Source organism: Salvelinus alpinus, chromosome 39 (genome assembly GCF_045679555.1).
Source record: "Salvelinus alpinus chromosome 39, SLU_Salpinus.1, whole genome shotgun sequence".
NCBI classification, from domain to species: domain Eukaryota; kingdom Metazoa; phylum Chordata; class Actinopteri; order Salmoniformes; family Salmonidae; genus Salvelinus; species Salvelinus alpinus.
This window is the reverse complement of record NC_092124.1, coordinates 2210678-2230859: the sequence shown is the minus strand read 5'-3', so window position 1 is coordinate 2230859 and position 20182 is coordinate 2210678. Positions and strand designations below refer to the sequence as shown.

The window sequence follows — 20182 nt, the reverse complement described above, 5'->3', positions numbered from 1 at the left end:
CCCTCCAGGCGAGCTTCAATGCCATACAACTCTCCTTCCGTGGCCTCCATTTGCTCTTAAATACAAGTAAAACTAAATGCATGCTCTTCAACCGATCGCTGCCTGCACCTGCCCGCCTGTCCAACATCACTACTCTGGACGGCTCTGACTTAGAATATGTGGACAACTACAAATACCTAGGTGTCTGGTTAGACTGTAAACTCTCCTTCCAGACTCACATCAAACATCTCCAATCCAAAGTTAAATCTAGAATTGGCTTCCTATTCCGCAACAAAGCATCCTTCACTCATGCTGCCAAACATACCCTTGTAAAACTGACCATCCTACTAATCCTCGACTTCGGTGATGTCATTTACAAAATAGCCTCCAAAACCCTACTCAATAAATTGGATGCAGTCTATCACAGTGCCATCCGTTTTGTCACCAAAGCCCCATATACTACCCACCACTGCGACCTGTACACTCTCGTTGGCTGGCCCTCGCTTCATACTCGTCGCCAAACCCACTGGCTCCAGGTCATCTACAAGACCCTGCTAGGTAAAGTCCCCCCTTATCTCAGCTCGCTGGTCACCATAGCAGCACCTACCTGTAGCACGCGCTCCAGCAGGTATATCTCTCTGGTCACCCCCAAAACCAATTCTTCCTTTGGCCGCCTCTCCTTCCAGTTCTCTGCTGCCAATGACTGGAACGAACTACAAAAATCTCTGAAACTGGAAACACTTATCTCCCTCACTAGCTTTAAGCACCAGCTGTCAGAGCAGCTCATAGATTACTGCACCTGTACATAGCCGATCTATAATTTAGCCCAAACAACTACCTCTTTACCAACTGTATTTATTTATTTATTTATTTTGCTCCTTTGCACCCCATTATTTCTATCTCTACTTTTTCTATCTCTACTATCTCTACTCTACTTTTTTTTTAACTTGCTATATTGTATCGCCACCATGGCCTTTTTATATTTTTATTTATTTATATATATATTTTGTTTGCCTTCACCTCCCTTATCTCACCTCACTTGCTCATATTGTATATAGACTTATTTTTCACTGTATTATTGACTGTATGTTTGTTTTACTCCATGTGTAACTATGTGTTGTTGTATGTGTCGAACTGCTTTGCTTTATCTTGGCCAGGTCGCAATTGTAAATGAGAACGTGTTCTCAATTTGCCTACCTGGTTAAATAAAGGTGAAATAAAAATAAATAAATAAATATAAACATTTATTTTATCAAACAAAACTATGCTACATTTTATCTCTGGGACCCTCAGGATGACAAATCAGAGCAAGAGTACTGAATGTAAGTACATTATTTACCTTCAGAGGTGAATGTATCAAACCAATTGTCATGATAAAAGTTTTTTGTCGTTGTGCACTTTCCTCAAACAATAGCATGGTATTTTTTTCACTGTTATTTCACAGTTATTTCAAAACTGCAGCTCACTGTTGGAACACGCTTTTTCCTACTTCAATCAACCAGTCCATTTTGAATTTGTGATAAGACTGTCGTCATTTGGCAAGGAATGTAGCTTGTGTATCCCATCAGTTAGATACGCTTTTATAGTCATTTACTTCTGTAAGCCTAACGGGAGCTTGTGTGTGCACTCAGAACCAGTGTGTGGAGGGAGCGGTCGGAATGCAATTGAGTGAATGAGACACAGAGGGGAAAGGGTATTTAGGGAGAAAAACAGTGTGATGCTTGGCTTGTTTTTTGTTTTTTTGTGCCCCGCAAATGCACATGTACAAATGGAACACTAGAGTCTAAGCAAATGAATGTTGTCTTCAAGACTAAATTTCCCTTGCCCAGTCGGTCAGCCACAAAGAACATTCCATCAAATAGTTTTACAGTATTTTTTTTATTTTTTTTAATCTCTGGTTAAAGATCAAGCTTTGACGTCCATTCTAGTACTCAAGAAATCAATTACTCATTCCCACTACTAGAGTGCTGGTCCTCCCTCTTATTCTTAATGCTTAAAAGGCTGATCCTAGATCAGCACTGCTACCCTGAGATGCTTTGTGAATATATGTCTGCACACGTTAGTTGCTACATTTTTATTTTTTATTTAACCTTTATTTAACTAGGCAAGTCAGTTGAGAACAAATTCTTACTTCCAATGACAGCCTACACCGGCCAAACCCGGATGACGCTGGGCCAATTGTGCGCCACCCTATGGGACTCCCAATCACGGCCGGTTGTGATACAATCTGGATATAGTCAAGCCAAAGCTTGATCACAATAAGAGTTCCAATGAGTTATCACCTTCCGTGCTTAGGTTTTGATAGCAGTGGTTCAAAATCATGCTCTAAGGCGTTCAGTACTGTACTGAGTAGGCTACTGTGGTATTGAGACAGCGTACGTGAGAATACCCACAATGTAGATTCCCAACTGCATGCAGGGAAGGGAGCCTTCATCCAATTAGAATTGAAGTGATTATCAAAGCCAAAATCAATAGTTATCTATCTTTCTCTCTCTCTTTCTCCCACCCACACACACTTGCATCTTTAGATAATTGTAATTATTTGTTTTGGCCGGACATGGCGTGTTGGCCCAGGTCCAGCTCGCTGTGTTTTGGGGTCGCAGAGAGAGACAGAGACAGAGAGACAGAGAGACAGGGAGAGACAGAGGCAGAAACAGACAGGACATACAGGGCCAGCCGAGTGGAGGGCCAGCAATTGAAAGGGCCTCTGGCCCACAGCCTTCTTTAGTTAATTGTAATTATTCGTTTGGCCGAACATGGCGTGTTGGCCCAGGTCCAGTTCACAGTATTTTGGGGTCGCAGAGAGAGACAGAGAGACAGAGAGGCAGAAACAGACAGGACATACAGGGCCAGCCCGAGCGGAGGGCCAGCATTTGGAAGGGCCTCTGGCCCACAGCCTCAGATGGGTCAACTGCAGTGCCTATAGAAAGTATACACCTCCTTTAATTTCAACATTTTGTTGCGTTACAAAGTGGGATTGAAATAGATTGAATTGTATTTTTTTCGTGATTGATCTACACAAAATACTCCATAATGTCAAAATGAAAAGAAAGATATTTTTGTGCATTCAAATTGCCATCAATAAAATGGAATTGTGTCCGTTGTCTGTAGTTTATGCCTTCCCATACCATAATCCCACCGCCACCATGGGACACTCTGTTCACAAAGTTGACATCAGCAAACCACTTGCCGACACGACGTCATACACATTGTCTACGGTTGTGAAGTCGGTTGGACATACTGCCAAATTCTTTAAAACAACGTTGGAGGTGGCTTATGGTAGAGAAATTAATATTAAATTATATGGAAACAGCTCTGGTGGACATTCCTGCAGTCAGCATGCCAATTGCACGCTCCCTCAAACTTGATATATCTGTGGTATTGTGTTGTGTGAAAATACTGCACATTTTAGAGTGGCCTTTTATTGTCCCCAGCACAAGGTGCACCTGTGTAATAATCATGCTGTTTAATCAGCTTCTTGATAAGCCATATCTGTCACGCCCTGACCTTAGAGAGCCTTTTTATGTCTCTATTTAGTTTGGTCAGGGTGTAATTTGGGGTGGGCATTCTATGTTTTGTTTTCTATGATTTTGTGTTTCTATGTTTTGGCCGGGTATGGTTCTCAATCAGGGACAGCTGTCTATCGTTGTCTCTGATTGGGAACCATATTTAGGTAGCCCTTTTTCCCTCCTTTCGTTGTGGGTAGTTATCTTTGTTTGTGGCACTTTGCCCTGTAAGCTTCACGGCTGTTTTTCGTTTGTTGTTTTGTTGGCGACATTTTAAATAAAAAGAGAAATGTACGCTCACCACGCTGCACCTTGGTCCACTTCTTTCAACGGCCGTGACAGAACTACCCACCACAAATGGACCAAGCAGCGTGGTCCGGGGAAGAGGACAGGACGGAAACCCGAGAGGCAGCCCCCCAATTTGTTTTGGGGGGGGGGGCAGATGACGTGGGCGTCGGTGCTGAGGGGTGAGTCCGAGACCGAGGAGGAATTCTTGGACCGTTTGAGCGAGGAGTGGTTGGCAGTGGAGAGGGACGAAAGAGTTTGGAGGGGTTGGAGTCTGGAGCAAGATAGTCGCTTTGAGGAGCGCGGTACTGGTCAGGCACCGTGTTATGCGGTGAAGCACACGGTGTCTCCAGTGCGCATCCACAGCCCAGTACATCCTGTGCCAGCACCCCGCAGTTGCCGGGCTAGGGTCAGCATCCAGCCAGGACGGGTTGTGCCAGCCCTGCTCTCCAGACCTCCAGTGTGCCTCCTCGGCCCAGTATATCCTGCGCCGGCTCTACGCACAGTGTCTCCGGTGCGTCTGCACAGCCCAGTGCGTCCTGTGCCAGCGCCCCGCGTGTGCAGGGCGAAGATAACCATCCAGCCAGGACGGGTTGTGCAGGCTCTAGGCTCGAGACCTCCAGTGCGCCTCCACGGCCCAGTGTATCCGGTGCCAGCGCCAAGAACCAAGCCTCCAGTATGTCTCCCCAGCCTGGTGAGTCCTGTGCCTGCTGCCAGAACCAGGCCTCCTGTATGTCTCCCCAGCCTGGTGAGCCCTGTGGCAGCTCCACGTACCAGACTGCCCATACGTCTCCTCACTCCAGTGATGATCCATGGCAAGAAGCCTCCAGTGATGATCCATGGCAAGAAGCCTCCAGTGATGATCCATAGCACGAAGCCTCCAGTGATGATCCATGGCACGAAGCCTCCAGTGATGATCCATGGCAAGAAGCCTCCAGTGATGATCCATAGCACGAAGCCTCCAGTGATGATCCATGGCACGAAGGCTCCAGTGATGATCCATGGCAAGAAGCCTCCAGTGATGATCCATGGCACGAAGCCTCCAGTGATGATCCATGGCAAGAAGCCTCCAGTGATGATCCATGGCACGAAGCCGCCAGTGATGATCCATGGCAAGAAGCCTCCAGTGATGATCCATGGCAAGAAGCCTCCAGTGACTGGAGTTATAATACAGAGATAGGGTATAGAGATGTGGTTTAACTGGAGGTATAGTACAGAGATACAGTATAGAGATGTGGTTTCACTGGAGGTATAGTACAGAGATAGGGTATAGAAATGTGGTTTAACTGGAGGTATAGTACATAGATACGGTATAGAGATGTGGTTTAACTGGAGGTATAGTCCAGAGATAGGGTATAGAGATGTGGTTTAACTGGAGGTATAGTACAGAGATACAGTATAGCGATGTGGTTTAACTGGAGGTATAGTATAGAGATACAGTATAGAGATGTGGTTTAACTGGAGGTATAGTATAGAGATAGGGTATAGAGATGTGGTTTAACTGGAGGTATAGGACAGAGATACGGTATAGAGATGTGGTTTAACTGGAGGTATAGTATAGAGATACGGTATAGAGATGTGGTTTAACTGGAGGTATAGTATAGAGATACAGTATAGAGATGTGGTTTAACTGGAGGTATAGTATAGAGATACGGTATAGAGATGTGGTTTAACTGGAGGTATAGTATAGAGATACAGTATAGAGATGTGGTTTAACTGGTGGTATAGGACAGAGATACGGTATAGAGATGTGGTTTAACTGGAGGTATAGGACAGAGATAGGGTATAGATATGTGGTTTAACTGGAGGTATAGTACAGAGATAGGGTATAGAGATGTGGTTTAACTGGAGGTATAGTCCAGAGATAGGGTATAGAGATGTGGTTTAACTGGAGGTATAGTACAGAGATACAGTATAGAGATGTGGTTTAACTGGAGGTATAGTATAGAGATAGGGTATAGAGATGTGGTTTAACTGGAGGTATAGGACAGAGATACGGTATAGAGATGTGGTTTAACTGGAGGTGCAGGACAGAGATAGGGTATAGAGATGTGGTTTAACTGGTGGTATAGGACAGAGATACGGTATAGAGATGTGGTTTAACTGGAGGTATAGAACAGAGATAGGGTATAGAGATGTGGTTTAACTGGAGGTACAGGACAGAGATAGGGTATAGAGATGTGGTTTAACTGGAGGTATAGTACAGAGATACAGTATAGAGATGTGGTTTAACTGGAGGTATAGTATAGAGATAGGGTATAGAGATGTGGTTTAACTGGAGGTATAGTATAGATATAGGGTATAGAGATGTGGTTTAACTGGAGGTATAGGACAGAGATACGGTATAGAGATGTGGTTTAACTGGAGGTACAGGACAGAGATAGGGTATAGAGATGTGGTTTAACTGGTGGTATAGGACAGAGATACGGTATAGAGATGTGGTTTAACTGGAGGTATAGTACAGAGATAGGGTATAGAGATGTGGTTTAACTGGAGGTACAGGACAGAGATACAGTATAGAGATGTGGTTTAACCGGAGGTATAGGACAGAGATACAGTATAGAGATGTGGTTTAACTGGAGGTATAGTACAGAGATAGGGTATAGAGATGTGGCTTAACTGGAGGTACAGGACAGAGATAGGGTATAGAGTTGTGGTTTAACTGGAGGTATAGGACAGAGATACAGTATAGAGATGTGGTTTAACTGGAGGTATAGTACAGAGATAGGGTATAGAGATGTGGCTTAACTGTAGGTATAGGACAGAGATATGGTTTATTTATGTATAAAGGTACAGTACTCTCTGTGCCAATATGACACAATGAGAGGCTTTTAGTTTGTTGGAACATTGTTTACATACTGTAGCTTCTTTTAAACAGTGTTCCCTCACACACACACTCACTCACACAAAGGAGTGCAATCCATCAAGTCACTCATAGCCGTCACTAGTAAAGGGAGACACAGGGCCTTGAGCGAGGATCTTCTAACATAGATTTGATTTACCTCAATTTGCCTCAAAAAGTGACATGTGATCAAAAGGAGCGTTGATATGCCTTGGCAGTACCAGCCGCCAACAGGCATCTGTCTTTTTAGCTTCAATATATTCCCGTAGTGTTGCCAACCTAATTCATTTTGGGGCAACATTAAATTGATTACACAGAATGTGGCAGTTATGACAATGAGATGGTGTAAAGTAAACACAGTGAGGTAGAGAATGTGATGTGTGTGACATCACACTCCAGTGCAGTGTGTGTGTGTGTGTGTGTCGCCACATGCCTGAGTGTATCAAACTCCCAACGTAGTGGATTGACTGTCTTTAATTGGTCTGTTTAAAAAAATATATATATATTATTGTAAGCTGGGCAAATAGTGTAGAGAGAGAGAAAATCAAATTGTTCTTCCCTTCCTCCTCCCAGCTAGTGGAGACATTGGGAATCCACAGCAGGAGGAATGACAGAGAGTGAGCCTGCCTCTAGATGTTGGAAAGAGCGAGAGAATGATTTAATGAATTATCTGCTTGTAGGCAGGATAGAGAGACACAGGAAAGAGAGGGATATTACCGCTAAGACGTGTTGGGAAGTGAAGGTAGCAGAGAGAGACTACCTTTGGTTGTAAGAGAGAAAGAGCGAGAGAGTGCACCTCTGTACATACGCAGGCGTAAATTAAACCGAAGAGGTGTTCCATCTGAAAGGCCATCTGGCCTCCTAATTGTACGAGGAAGCGCCTTTTTGCACCAACAAGCCCGGCTGATGATTTAAGCACACAGGCTCTCCGGTAATGAACCTCAAGGCACTCTGAGTATTTCACCACTAATGTCTGAGACTCTTTACATACATGACACTGCCACCTTACAGGTGCCCATTTAGGCTTATCCATTTGGTTCTGATAGGAAGGGAGGAGTCCATTGTATAAGGCCTGGGGCAATATGGCCGCCACTCTTTTGCCGATTAACGCAGAGTTCTCCATGTAGCTATCTGACATTTCCGGGTGATTATGTTTTGTAAAGCAGCCATTGGATTAATTTAGTACAATCTCACACCCTGCCACCATCTTAACTGTAGTGCTGCCAGCAGGGTAGAACAGAAGAAAGCTGGTCCACCTGTTCTTTTTATTGCCCAATATCTCTCTCTCTTATTATTATTTCTCACATTTTTTCACATTCACTTTCTCAGAAAAATATGCCCTTGAGATAGTCCAGTGGAAAATGCACATTATAGTCCTAACACTCTTCGAGAAAAGGTACCTATATCAGTCCCTATAGCAGAACCCTTTTTTGGTTCCAGGTACACGCTTTTTTGGTTCCATGTGGAACCCTTTTGGTTCCATGCAGAGCCCCCTGTGGAAAGGGTACTACATGGAACCCAAAAGGGTTCTATTTGGAACCAAAAGGGACCTGTAACCAAAAAGTGTTCTTCAAAGGATTCTCCAATGATGACAGCCGAAGAACCCTTTTGGGTTCTAGATAGCACCTTTCATTCTAAGAGCGTATGCGATCTGAATAATATATTTTTTTTAAACAGTGATTTTTCAGAAATGAAGGAGAGAGGGAGAGAGAGAGGGAAGGAGTAAAGGGTGGTAGAGGAGTGGAGAGCGGTGGAGGAGGTTTGCCACTCACAAGGATTAATTTAGTACAGTCTCTCACCCTGCCACCATCTTAACAGTAGTGCCGTCAGCACAGTAGAACAGAAGAAAGCTGGTCTTTCTATTCCTCAATCTCTCTCTTTCTTTTTCTCAGTTTCTTCATTTCTCTTTCTCAGAAAAAATATGCCCTTGAGATAGACTAGTGGAAAACTCACATTATAGTCCATATGTGATCTAAATAATTCAACTATTTTTGGGGAAATTATAGCGCAACGAAGAGAGAGAAAGAGAGGGATGGAGGGGGTGGGGCACCCACCAGGTCTCAACGCAGGGGAATAACAAATACCAATCAAACAGATGAGCAAGCCCAAACCCTGGTACATATTTTGCCCCAACATTGCCTTGACTAGCCAAGCATTAAATCCCCTGCCGCCGGTTACAGATAGCTACAGACATGAGTTAAGGCTGTGGCAGAGACAGCCTCCTTCAGGAATCACTATCTGCACACATTATAAGAGGTTAAGCAGTGTGAGCGTTAGTGGGGAAATTGTGTTGGGGTTTTAGGTGAAAGCTAACAGACCATCGCTAATAGTAATACCAAGGGTACTTGCATCGTGAGAGAAAGAATATGATTAAATGCCTGTAGTAGGCAGAGTCTCGAAAACCCGTTGAAGAATTTAGCCTTGTCTGACGTTTGTTACCGTCTAATGAACATGCCAAAAAGTAGCTCAGACTTTGTGTCTTCTCTCTTGTTATAGGTGGCTAACCTGGCCTGCTCCATCTCCAACAACGAGGAGGGTGTGAAGCTGGTGCGAATGGCTGCCACCCAGATCGACAGCCTCTGCCCACAGGTATGCATCACCACACTGTACTGTATGTCTTGGATCCTGTTTAGTAGAGAGGAAATACGTTTTGAAATGTAATGAAACAAGGGAGGGTAACTACCTGAAACAATTGTTGTTTTCCATTGCAAAATGGGACTGTGTCGGTACGCCCTACTGAACATGACCCTGGTAATAACACCACCCATTGGAGGTACTCGGTTCAGCTCTTTTACATTTATTGTAGAGTTTTTTAAACACACTGTATTATTTGGTTGCCATGCCATTGCATTGGGAAGTGCCATTGAATAGAGAGTAAGTATATATTATTACATTTCTCTCTGAGTCACTATACCCTAAAACCAACTTGTTAACAATGATCAAAGAAAACCCACACAGTAATTGTACATGGTGAGGAAGACAGAGTAGTAAGACTTTAGTACACAACTTTGCTGGCGGGCAAGTTTGTTTGGGCACAGGCAGCGTTCTTCGTCTTAGTACTGTGTGTGTCTGTGTGGGTAACAAGAAAGTCAAAGGGAACACAGAGAGAGAGAGAGAGGGGGCAGAGAGAGAGGGAAGAGAGAGAGGGAAGAGAGAGAGGGAAGAGAGAGAGAGAGAGAGAGAGGGGGCAGAGAGAGAGGGAAGAGAGAGAGGGAAGAGAGAGAGGGAAGAGAGAGAGGGAGAGAGAGAGAGCGAGGGCAGAGAGAGAGGGAAGAGAGAGAGGGAGAGAGAGCGAGGGCAGAGAGAGAGGGAAGAGAGAGAGGGAAGAGAGAGAGGGAGAGAGAGAGGGGGCAGAGAGAGAGGGAAGAGAGAGAGGGAAGAGAGAGAGGGAAGAGAGAGAGGGAGAGAGAGAGAGCGAGGGCAGAGAGAGAGGGAAGAGAGAGAGGGAGAGAGAGAGAGCGAGGGCAGAGAGAGAGGGAAGAGAGAGAGGGAGAGAGAGAGAGGGCAGAGAGAGAGAGAGAGAGAGAGAGGGCAGAGAGAGAGGGAAGAGAGAGAGGGAGAGAGAGAGAGGGCAGAGAGAGAGAGAGAGAGAGAGAGAGAGAGGGCAGAGAGAGAGAGCGAGGGCAGAGAGAGAGGGAGAGAGAGAGGGAAGAGAGAGAGGGAGAGAGAGAGAGGGCAGAGAGAGAGGGCAGAGAGAGAGGGAGAGAGAGAGAGGGCAGAGAGAGAGGGAAGAGAGAGAGGGAGAGAGAGAGAGGGCAGAGAGAGAGAGCGAGGGCAGAGAGAGAGGGAAGAGAGAGAGGGAGAGAGAGAGAGGGCAGAGAGAGAGAGAGAGAGAGAGAGGGCAGAGAGAGAGAGCGAGGGCAGAGAGAGAGGGAGAGAGAGAGAGAGGGCAGAGAGAGAGGGCAGAGAGAGAGGGAAGAGAGAGAGGGCAGAGAGAGAGAGCGAGGGCAGAGAGAGAGGGAGAGAGAGAGAGGGAAGAGAGAGAGGGAGAGAGAGAGAGGGCAGAGAGAGAGGGAGAGAGAGAGGGCAGAGAGAGAGGGCAGAGAGAGAGGGAAGAGAGAGAGGGAGAGAGAGAGAGGGCAGAGAGAGAGGGAAGAGAGAGAGGGCAGAGAGAGAGAGCGAGGGCAGAGAGAGAGGGAAGAGAGAGAGGGCAGAGAGAGAGAGGGCAGAGAGAGAGGGAAGAGAGAGAGGGAGAGAGAGAGGGAGAGAGAGAGAGGGCAGAGAGAGAGGGAAGAGAGAGAGGGAGAGAGAGAGAGGGCAGAGAGAGAGGGAAGAGAGAGAGGGCAGAGAGAGAGAGCGAGGGCAGAGAGAGAGAGAGGTAGAGAGAGAGAGCGATTGGGAGGGAGAGAGAAAAAGATAGAGGAGGAGAGAAAGAGGGAGCACAGAGAGAAAGAGAAGGAGAGAGGGAAGGGTATAGGAGAGAGATACAGATGGAAGCTCTAGCCTCCCGGAGCGGCCTTCCTCTGGATGTCTGACAGAGGAGTAGGTGGCAATCGATACGTTGTTTCCAAGGTTAAGGTTCGGGGCATTTTCCCAGGGGACCCTGCGCTCACTAATGGAAGTGAAGAAAGGAGAGGAAGGAGGGAATGAGGGAAGGTGCAGTTCTTAACATTCAAGGTGCTAGCCTCTCGAAGACTCACACGGGGCCCGACAAGCAGCCACATTGCACCCACCGAGACCCACTTTTTGATAAACTGACCTCCACTGAGTCCAGGCTAGCATTAGAAAACTTTGGAAGGGGATTGCAAGTTTTAAGTTAACCAGCTGTCGCTTTTCCTCGGCAACGGCTCAACATAGAGAAAGCGCAGAGCGATAGAGGATAAGTGATTCAAAGAAAGAAAAAAAGAAAGGTGGGGGATAAAATAGATGGTTGTTTTGACATTTTGAAAAAGCCCTGTCGAAGGCCAAGAGGTCGACATGTGAGCTTGAATAAAAAAACGTGGTGCGAGTTTGTCTTTTCTTTTAAGTAATCCCATTATTCCCACGCACATGCAATAAGATGACTCAGGTGTGCGAGGGGCCTTTTTGAATTTTGTGTTTTAACAGGAGGTCGGTTTGACAGGGGTGTTAAAGACAAAAGAAAACAGTGAATAGAACAAAAAAGGAGGGTTATGTAAGATGAGTGTGTGTATTAGATGACTGGCTTTGCTTATTGCCAGGCATCGTTAGTGGCTGTCAAACCCTGATCCCTGATCAGACTCTTTAGGAGAGTCTCTTTTAGGCTAATTGAGCTAAAAGTCGAAACTGTAAAAGCAAATGGGTTCCTTCACTTTTTTGCAATTATTTCAAACGTGTTTTTTCCTGATTTAAACAGATATAAACAGAAATAGTTTTTTGTTGTTGATATAAACAGAAATTAAATGGTAGAAAGATGCATGGAACATAGTGGGAAGGCCGGTGGCCCCTATGCATATGTGCGTAGGGGCCAAGGCCTTAACTGCTCAACCTACCTCAGGCATATTTAAAATATATATATTTTTTACCTTGTTTTCCAAGCTTTAACAAGCTAATGGACTTTTAAAAAATCGGTCTGGATGACTTGATAGCACCATACGTATGTAGAAAATAAGGCAAAACTTTTGTTAAAAAATGTAAACTATCAGGGCCTCCTGAGTGGCACAGCGGTCTAAGGCACTGCGTCGCAGTACTAGAGGAGATACTACAGAACCAGGTTCATTCCCGGGCTGTGCCACAACCGGCTGTGGCCAGGAGTCGCATGGGAATGGTGCACAATTGGTCCAGTGATGTCTGGGTTTGGACGAGGGGGCTTTATCGCGACTCCTTGTGTTGGGCCGGGTGCCTGCCGGAGTTGCAGCGATGGGGCAAGATCGAAATTGGCGAGACATATTTTAAATAAGAAGGTGGTGGGGGAAGTTGTGGTTGTCTCGCCTAGCTACCTTAAGATGAATGTACTGTGAGTCGCTCTGGATAAGAGCGTCTGCTAAATGATTTAAATGTACAAAATAAAAAAAATATCCTGATTGGTTTAGTCAGTCATACATGCCTACAGTAGTAATGGCACCCTGCCTATTGCTTTACCACTCGTTCTTGAATAAACATGAATATATTAACTGGATATTATCCATGTAATTTGCCGGGCTGGAACATTGTCTATCTGTTAGATCATTAGTTCTCATTCCTGGGATTAACAATGATTTTTCTCCTACGAAGACATCCAGTTTTCCAAACGATCCTGCTGTTCAATCTGCTGGAAGTGTATCCAGAGAACCCCCGTCACCCATTACGAAATTACATCTTGACAAAACGACATAAACAAAACCAAAGCGTGGATTGCTGTCCTACCTAGTCTGTCGATTATAGACTGCACAATGACGTTCATGCCGTTTTCAATTTGGGTGCACTGTCCCTTTAATGTGCTTAAGGAAACTGACTGCAGAAAGGGAAGTAGAATGTGCTATAGCCTACTGTACCGCTGATGTGGTCCATTTCACATCCTCTACTCTATCTAGCGGGTGTACCGAGGCTCGTGCGAGGCTTCTTACTTACTTAATTACTCTAATGTATATAGCAAGGGTGTTAATCGTTGAAGTACAGTCCTGGTCATGGCCTCGAGCTAGTCCTATTTCCTTAGGAGGCACTTCAGTCTTTTAATCGAGGTAAAGGGTTTGAAGTCAGGAGTCTTGGAGAGTTACAAGGTTATAATCCAGGTCTTCATTAGATGTGTTAGTGCTGGGCTAGAATAAAACCCTGCACGGCCTGTAAAGTAAGCACTCCAGGACTGGATTTGGAGATCCCCTTAATTGTGGTGGTCCTACACACACACACACACACACACACACCTTTTCTCTCAACCTTCACTCTCTACCCCCCCAGGTGATCAACGCGGCCCTCACCCTGGCTGCTCGGCCCCAGAGCAAGGTTGCCCAGGACAACATGGACGTGTTCAAGGACCAATGGGAGAAGCAGGTGCGCATCCTCACCGAGGCCGTCGACGATATCACTTCCGTGGATGACTTCCTGTCCGTGTCAGGTATGGAGTTGGGAAAGATTAGAAAATACTGTACAATGTTGTACACTGTTAAAATGAAGTGCTTTTTAACACTAAAACGAGTTGCAACTGAGCTGCCACCAAACAGAGGAGGCTGGGGGGAGGATCTATAGGAGGACGGGCAGATTGTAATGGCTGGAATGGAATAATTGTAACGGTATCAAACATATGGAAACCACGTTTGACTCTGTTCCAATACTTCCATTCCAGCCATTCCAATTAGCCGTCCTCCTATAGCTTCTTCCACCAGCCTCCACTGCCACCAACATATAGCCTCACGGATTCTAACCGTTTATTGTATAATAGTTCTTGACACTTGGGGCCGTATGTATCAAATGGCTCAGAGTAGGAGGGTTGATTAAGAATCAGTTTGACCTTTTTTCGTTTTAAATGAAAAAGATGACATGGACAGGGAGGGCCTGATCCTGGATCAGCACTCCTCCTCTGAGACACTTGATACATACAGCCCGAGATAAAGTAGACTATGTGTGTTTGTACTGTGTATAGGATAAGCACAGTGTTTTTCCACCGAAAGACGCGTTTATCCGACATTGTTTCTGCTCCCATTTAGAGAAAGGAGAACGCTTTCCTGTAGATACCGGTATGGCTTCTAATGATGATGACTGTGATATCATTTAATACAGATGACCATGATAATTAAGTGAGTTAGTCATTAGGAGATACAACGGTCGAACACAGTATTCTCTGCTTGTACGGGATTTAAGCGTCGTAGGCCATAGTGGGTCAGGGGCTATTGACGCAGTTCCAGGACACAGACATGCTTTCTCAAGAAAGTCACCGGTTGTTTAGGGATCATTCCAAATGGCACCCAATTCCCTATATACAGTAGTGCACTACTGTTGACCGTGTGTGTGTGGGGGGGGGGGCATGCTTAGTCCTTTCATCTGAACAACACCCTCATGGCGGACGCCCTTGATGAGGTCACCCACTCACTATGTTACTTTGACGGCGCGTGTTAACAATGCTACAGTAGTCTGGGTAACATAGGCGACAAGTACAGGATCACGGTTCAAAATGAATCACTTTCAAAAGAGGAGAATACACACATCCACACGCATGCTGACACACACATGCAGTATGCTGACACACACGTGAGCATACACGTTCACGCACACAGTACAGGTCGCCGTTATGGTAGCATTGCTTCCCAAACTCGGTCCTCGGGACCAACAAGGGGTGCTTGTTTGGTTTTTGCCCTAATAATCAACTAGTCATACAGCTTTGATTAGTTGAATCAGCTGTGTAGTGTTAGGGGAAAAAATCAAAACGTGCACCCCTTGGGGTCCTGATGACCGAGTTCGGGAAACTCTGTGGTGGAGTCTTTTGAAGGACTACCACCTCATTCTGCAACTGTCTATATTGTAGTCCACAAGGACTCTTGTCAATGAAAGGGTTAGAATGATTGTGCAATGAAATCTGGACTTTCTCTTTTTTTTATCAAACAGCAGTTGACCCTCAAGTTACTAAGCTATCCCATGAAGCATGTTTGTGCCTAATGAACACCAAACTGACCCCCCCACCGTGCCTCTCGCTCTCTCTCTCGCGCACTCTCTCTTGCTTTCCTTCTCCTTTCGCTCTCTCTACCGCTCTCTCTCTCTGTCTCTACCCCCCTCTCCTTCTCTTTCTTTCTCTCTCTCTCTCTCTCTCTCTCTCTCCCTCCCTCCCTCCCTTTATTTTTACCCCACAGAAAACCACATTCTGGAGGACGTGAACAAGTGCGTGATCGCCCTGCAGGAAGGCGACGTGGACACTCTGGACCGCACGGCGGGCGCTATCAGGGGTCGGGCGGCCCGCGTCGTTCACATCATCAACGCGGAGATGGAGAACTACGAGCCAGGCGTTTACACCGAGCGCGTTCTGGAGTCTATCAGGCTGCTGTCTGAGACCGGTGAGTTGGTCGTAGTGTACACACACACACACGCACACACACACACACACGCACACACACACACACACACACACACACACACACACACACACACACACACACACACACACACACACACACACACACACACACACACACACACACACACACACACACACACACACACACACACACACACACACACACACACACACACACACACACACACACACACACACACACACACACACAGGGAAGGACCACCCTCCTCAGTGAATTTCATAAACATTTAAAAGTTTCCTTTTTCGATAAAACTGTACTGAATATATTCACGTCACCAAATAATTGATTAAAACACACTGTTTTGCAATGAAGGTCTACAGTAGCCTCAACAGCACTCTGTAGGGTAGCACCATGGTGTAGCCGGTAGACAGCTACCTTCCGTCCTCCTCTTGGTACATTGACTTCAATACAAATACCTAGGAGGCTCTTGATTCTCACCCACTTCCATAGACTTGCACAGTAATTATGACAATTTCCAGAGGACCTCCTCCAACCTACCAGAACTCTTGCAGCATGAACTGACATGTTGTCCACCCAATCAAAGGATCAGAGAATGAATGTAGTAGTGAAAGCATAAGCTACAGCTAGCTAGCACTGCAGTGCATAAACTGTGTTGAGTAGTTGACTCAAAGAGAAAGACAATAGTTGAACACTTTTCAATATGGAAGCAAATGAAACGGCGATAAAAACTCTTGTTTGCAACTGTTGGACTAATGATTACACCCTAGATAAACTAGATGCAGGCAAGCGTGTGCAAGGCGTTATTGAATGTGTCACTGTCTGTCCTTCTGTCCCTGTCTGTCATCAAAAAATACAGTACATTCTCGACCTGTGTGCACCTGCGTTGTAAAATGTCATTCATAGGCTAGGTTGTAGCAACCTCATGATGGGTATAGGGGAAATTTGAGCATCATGTAGTAGCCTAAACCTATCGAGGTTACATTGAACTGGGTGAATGGAATATGAATGACGGTCATCCAACATGATGTAAAAGAAATAAGGCCGTGCTCATGAAAAAAAGATATCAGCTATAGGTCATCTACTGAGCTTGTCTGATGCTTTAAGCACTGCGATTAAAAATGAAGACATACAGATTACTAAAGAGGGAGCCAGAGATCAATATAGCCTAACCAGAAGAAGAAAAGATTCCCGACCCTCCTCCTCCCGCTGCCCGCTGCTGCTGGTCTTCGCAGATTCTGCCTTTAAGCTCCTGAAGTTGACGATAATAGGCTGCACCAGCGGTCGGCAGCCTTTTAAATTTGGAGTTCAAATATCGTACCATTTCTACTGATCTGCGTGCCAGCTAAGATTTTCATGTGCACATTTTCATGGAACAGTTTCATTTCATTCAGAATTAAGTCTTGTCATGTGGTTAATCAAAATTATTGCTCGATGAAAATTATACAAATCTAAAAGTAACATCTATTGCCATTGCCAATCTGTAAAAATACCCTACATAAAGCCCACAAATAAAAACATTACAGCCTGCAGGCAGAAAATATCCTGAGGAAAATAAATATTATAAATCACATTGGCTACGCATGGCCTGTCTGCAAGGAACTTGAAACAATGTTTCAACTATTAACTAGGTTTGGGCAAAGCTGGGTGCTAGCAAACTTGCAACATTGTATAAAATATTCTGGGCCCTCAGAGTTTCCCACACCAGTGAACTCCAGACAGACAGACACAGCTGTAGGCTATTTGTGCAAGTAATCAGGTAGACCTTTTTTTATGACGTTTCCACCGGATCAAAGCACGACATTTATTTCCCCCTTTGATGCTGAGTTGTTAGCGAAAGGGAGAGAGCTGGAAAGATTTTTCAAATAGGCTACGTTGAGGCACTATTGTCATTCTCAATGGATGTAAAAAACAGACTTTGTTTACTTGCTGTTTTGAGGCGAAGATAAAATGACTTTGAGAAGCTCGGGGGTGATGATGAGTTAAGACAATCAGAACGAGTACCACATCCCCAAACGGGCACATTTATAAGCCTACATTTGCGTGCAAACCAGGGAGCCTAGGCCTACTTCTATATGCGTAATCAGGTGCGTGTCCTTACTCAAGATATACAGGAGTGCTCCAAACAAAAGACGATGAACAAATTGGAATGAAATAAACCAAAACTTGTATAGCCTAGGTTGTGCCCTCTGCGAACGACGTGTCCACTCCTACAATGACAGTGTAATAATAATATATGGAATGTATTAACAGAAGTTATCGTAACCAAAAAAACATAGGAGATGAGAAATGATGGTAATTAACTGTAAATATACTACTGGTGATACTGGTGTGCCACCCCCGTTGGCCTCTGCAATGGATTAGTCCACTCAGACAAGCGTGAATCAGACAATGTGGACACATTTTTTTAAAGTATATTTGCTACTGCTCAACTAAAAAAAATCTTGGTCGACCAACAACCTATCGACCAAACATGAAAAAGGTACTAGTGGACACCATGGAAACATGGGATATGACGAAGCCAAACTGTTTGATACAGTTCTTCATACACATGAGGACTGATACGTGGCCTACACTCACAGCTATAGATGTTTTGTGTCTCGTTGATTGGGTTTGATGCCGTATAAGTAAATGTCAACATACAGTATATATCCTATATTCCATCCGCTTTATGTATGTTCCCTCATATGTACATTCCGCTGGGTATGTAGCTGAAATCCATAGACGTACGTTCTGCTGAAATGTAGGGAGGGGAGGAAGAGAGGGAGAGAAGGGAGAGGATGGAGAGAAGGGAGAGGAGGATGAAGAGCGGGGAGAGGAGGACGGAGAAAGGGAGAGGGTGGAGAGAAGGGAGAGGTGGATGGGGAGAGGGAGAGGATGGAGAGAGAATAATGGGGAGAGGACAATGAAGAGAGGGGAGAGGAGGATGGAGAGGAAGATAGAGAGAGGGGGATGGAGAGGATGATAGAGAGAGGGGGATGGATAAAGTTCACCAGGGATCAATAGAGGTGCTTTATGGTGCAGATCAGATGTGCATGGCGGCATTTAACAAACACCACCGCCACTAAAACACAAGGAGGGGAGGAACAAGCAACAAAACAGCCCTCCGTCAAAGAGAAATATAGTTAGGACGAATAAGACCCCAGTCAAAGTCAGTCCCAACATCCCCCCCCCCCTCCCTCACCTTCTACATTTCAATTAGCAGCATCAATTGAGCATGCCACTACAACCAGACCCCATGAAGGTTAATGTGCGACACATCTCCTCCTTTGACTGAGCTGGCATTCGCTAACTAACGCTTTTGAACTCGACATTCCCATGCTTCTTTCTTTGCTCTTTTTTCTCTTCCTTAAAAAAAGGAGCGAGGCAGGCAGTTTATATTCATTTCACTGAAGGCAGGAGGGGGACAGGGGAAGAGTGGCTCCTGCATGAGTGTGGTTTGACTCTCATTAGCCTGTAATAACCTCTGATAAGGGGAGAACACATCCTCATGAATTCATATCATTATTCATCCCATCTTTTTTTAGGCAGCCCCCAAAGTGACTTTGTGGGGCGTTGTAGTACAGTATAGTATCTCCCAGACAGGCACTAATCCTGTTGGCCGGAGATGTGACCATGCACTCTTCACTGTACTGTCCAGTACTGTACTGTACTACTTTACTTACTGTACTATACTACTTTACTGTACTACTTTACTTACTGGACTACTTTACTTACTTACTGTACTGTATTACTTTACTGTACTACTTTACTTACTGTACTACTTTACGTACTTACTGTACTGTACTACTTTACTTACTGTACTATACTACTTTACTTACTGTACTACTTTACTTACTTACTGTACTGTACTACTTTACTTACTGTACTGTACTACTTTACTTACTGTACTACTTTACTTACTTACTGCACTATACTACTTTACTGTACTACTTTACTTACTGTACTACTTTACTTACTGTACTGTATTACTTTACTGTACTACTTTACTTACTGTACTATATTACTTTACTTACTGTACTACTTTACTTACTGTACTGTATTACTTTACTTACTGTACTACTTTACTTACTGTACTGTACTGTACTACTTGACTTACTGTACTTTACTAATTTACTTACTGTACTACTTTACTTACTTACTGTACTGTACTACTTTACTTACTGTACTATACTACTTTACTGTACTACTTTACTTACTGTACTACTTTACTTACTGTACTATATTACTTTACTTACTGTACTGTACTACTTGACTTACTGTACTTTACTACTTGACTTACTGTACTTGATTACAATGCCTTGACTTACGGATCAATAACCGTGATTCATATATTTTTGCAAAAGCTTCACAATGTGATGCTTATACACTGATACAAGGCTCTACTGTGCAGTACTGTACTGTAATGTACTGTTCTGTGGTGTAGTGTCGATGGATTCAACAGGGATGATTCATTTGAACCTAGTCAACACCATGGAGTTAACTGAGAGTTTATTCACATTATTAGAATAAACCCTAATTGAAAATGATGGCCGTTTTCTCCCAATTCATAAACTCAATTTCTGAACTGAACTGAGTTGACATAGAACTGACACCAACCAACCATGGTCTGTTGAATATACCACCTATCAACAGTTTCATAGTCATATTCA

General features: G+C 44.6%; 1 protein-coding gene across 2 annotated transcripts in view; it reads left to right on the top strand.

The window, feature by feature from the left end:
• LOC139566646 (catenin alpha-2) overlaps window positions 1–20182 on the top strand; it is a 756349-nt gene that overhangs the window by 663759 nt on the left and 72408 nt on the right. For both annotated transcript variants that reach the window (XM_071387896.1, XM_071387897.1), the window contains exons 10-12: window positions 9109–9201; window positions 13447–13603; window positions 15330–15530. In XM_071387896.1, the coding sequence (XP_071243997.1) occupies window positions 9109–9201; window positions 13447–13603; window positions 15330–15530 (451 nt within the window). The remainder of the gene's footprint in view (window positions 1–9108; window positions 9202–13446; window positions 13604–15329; window positions 15531–20182) is intronic.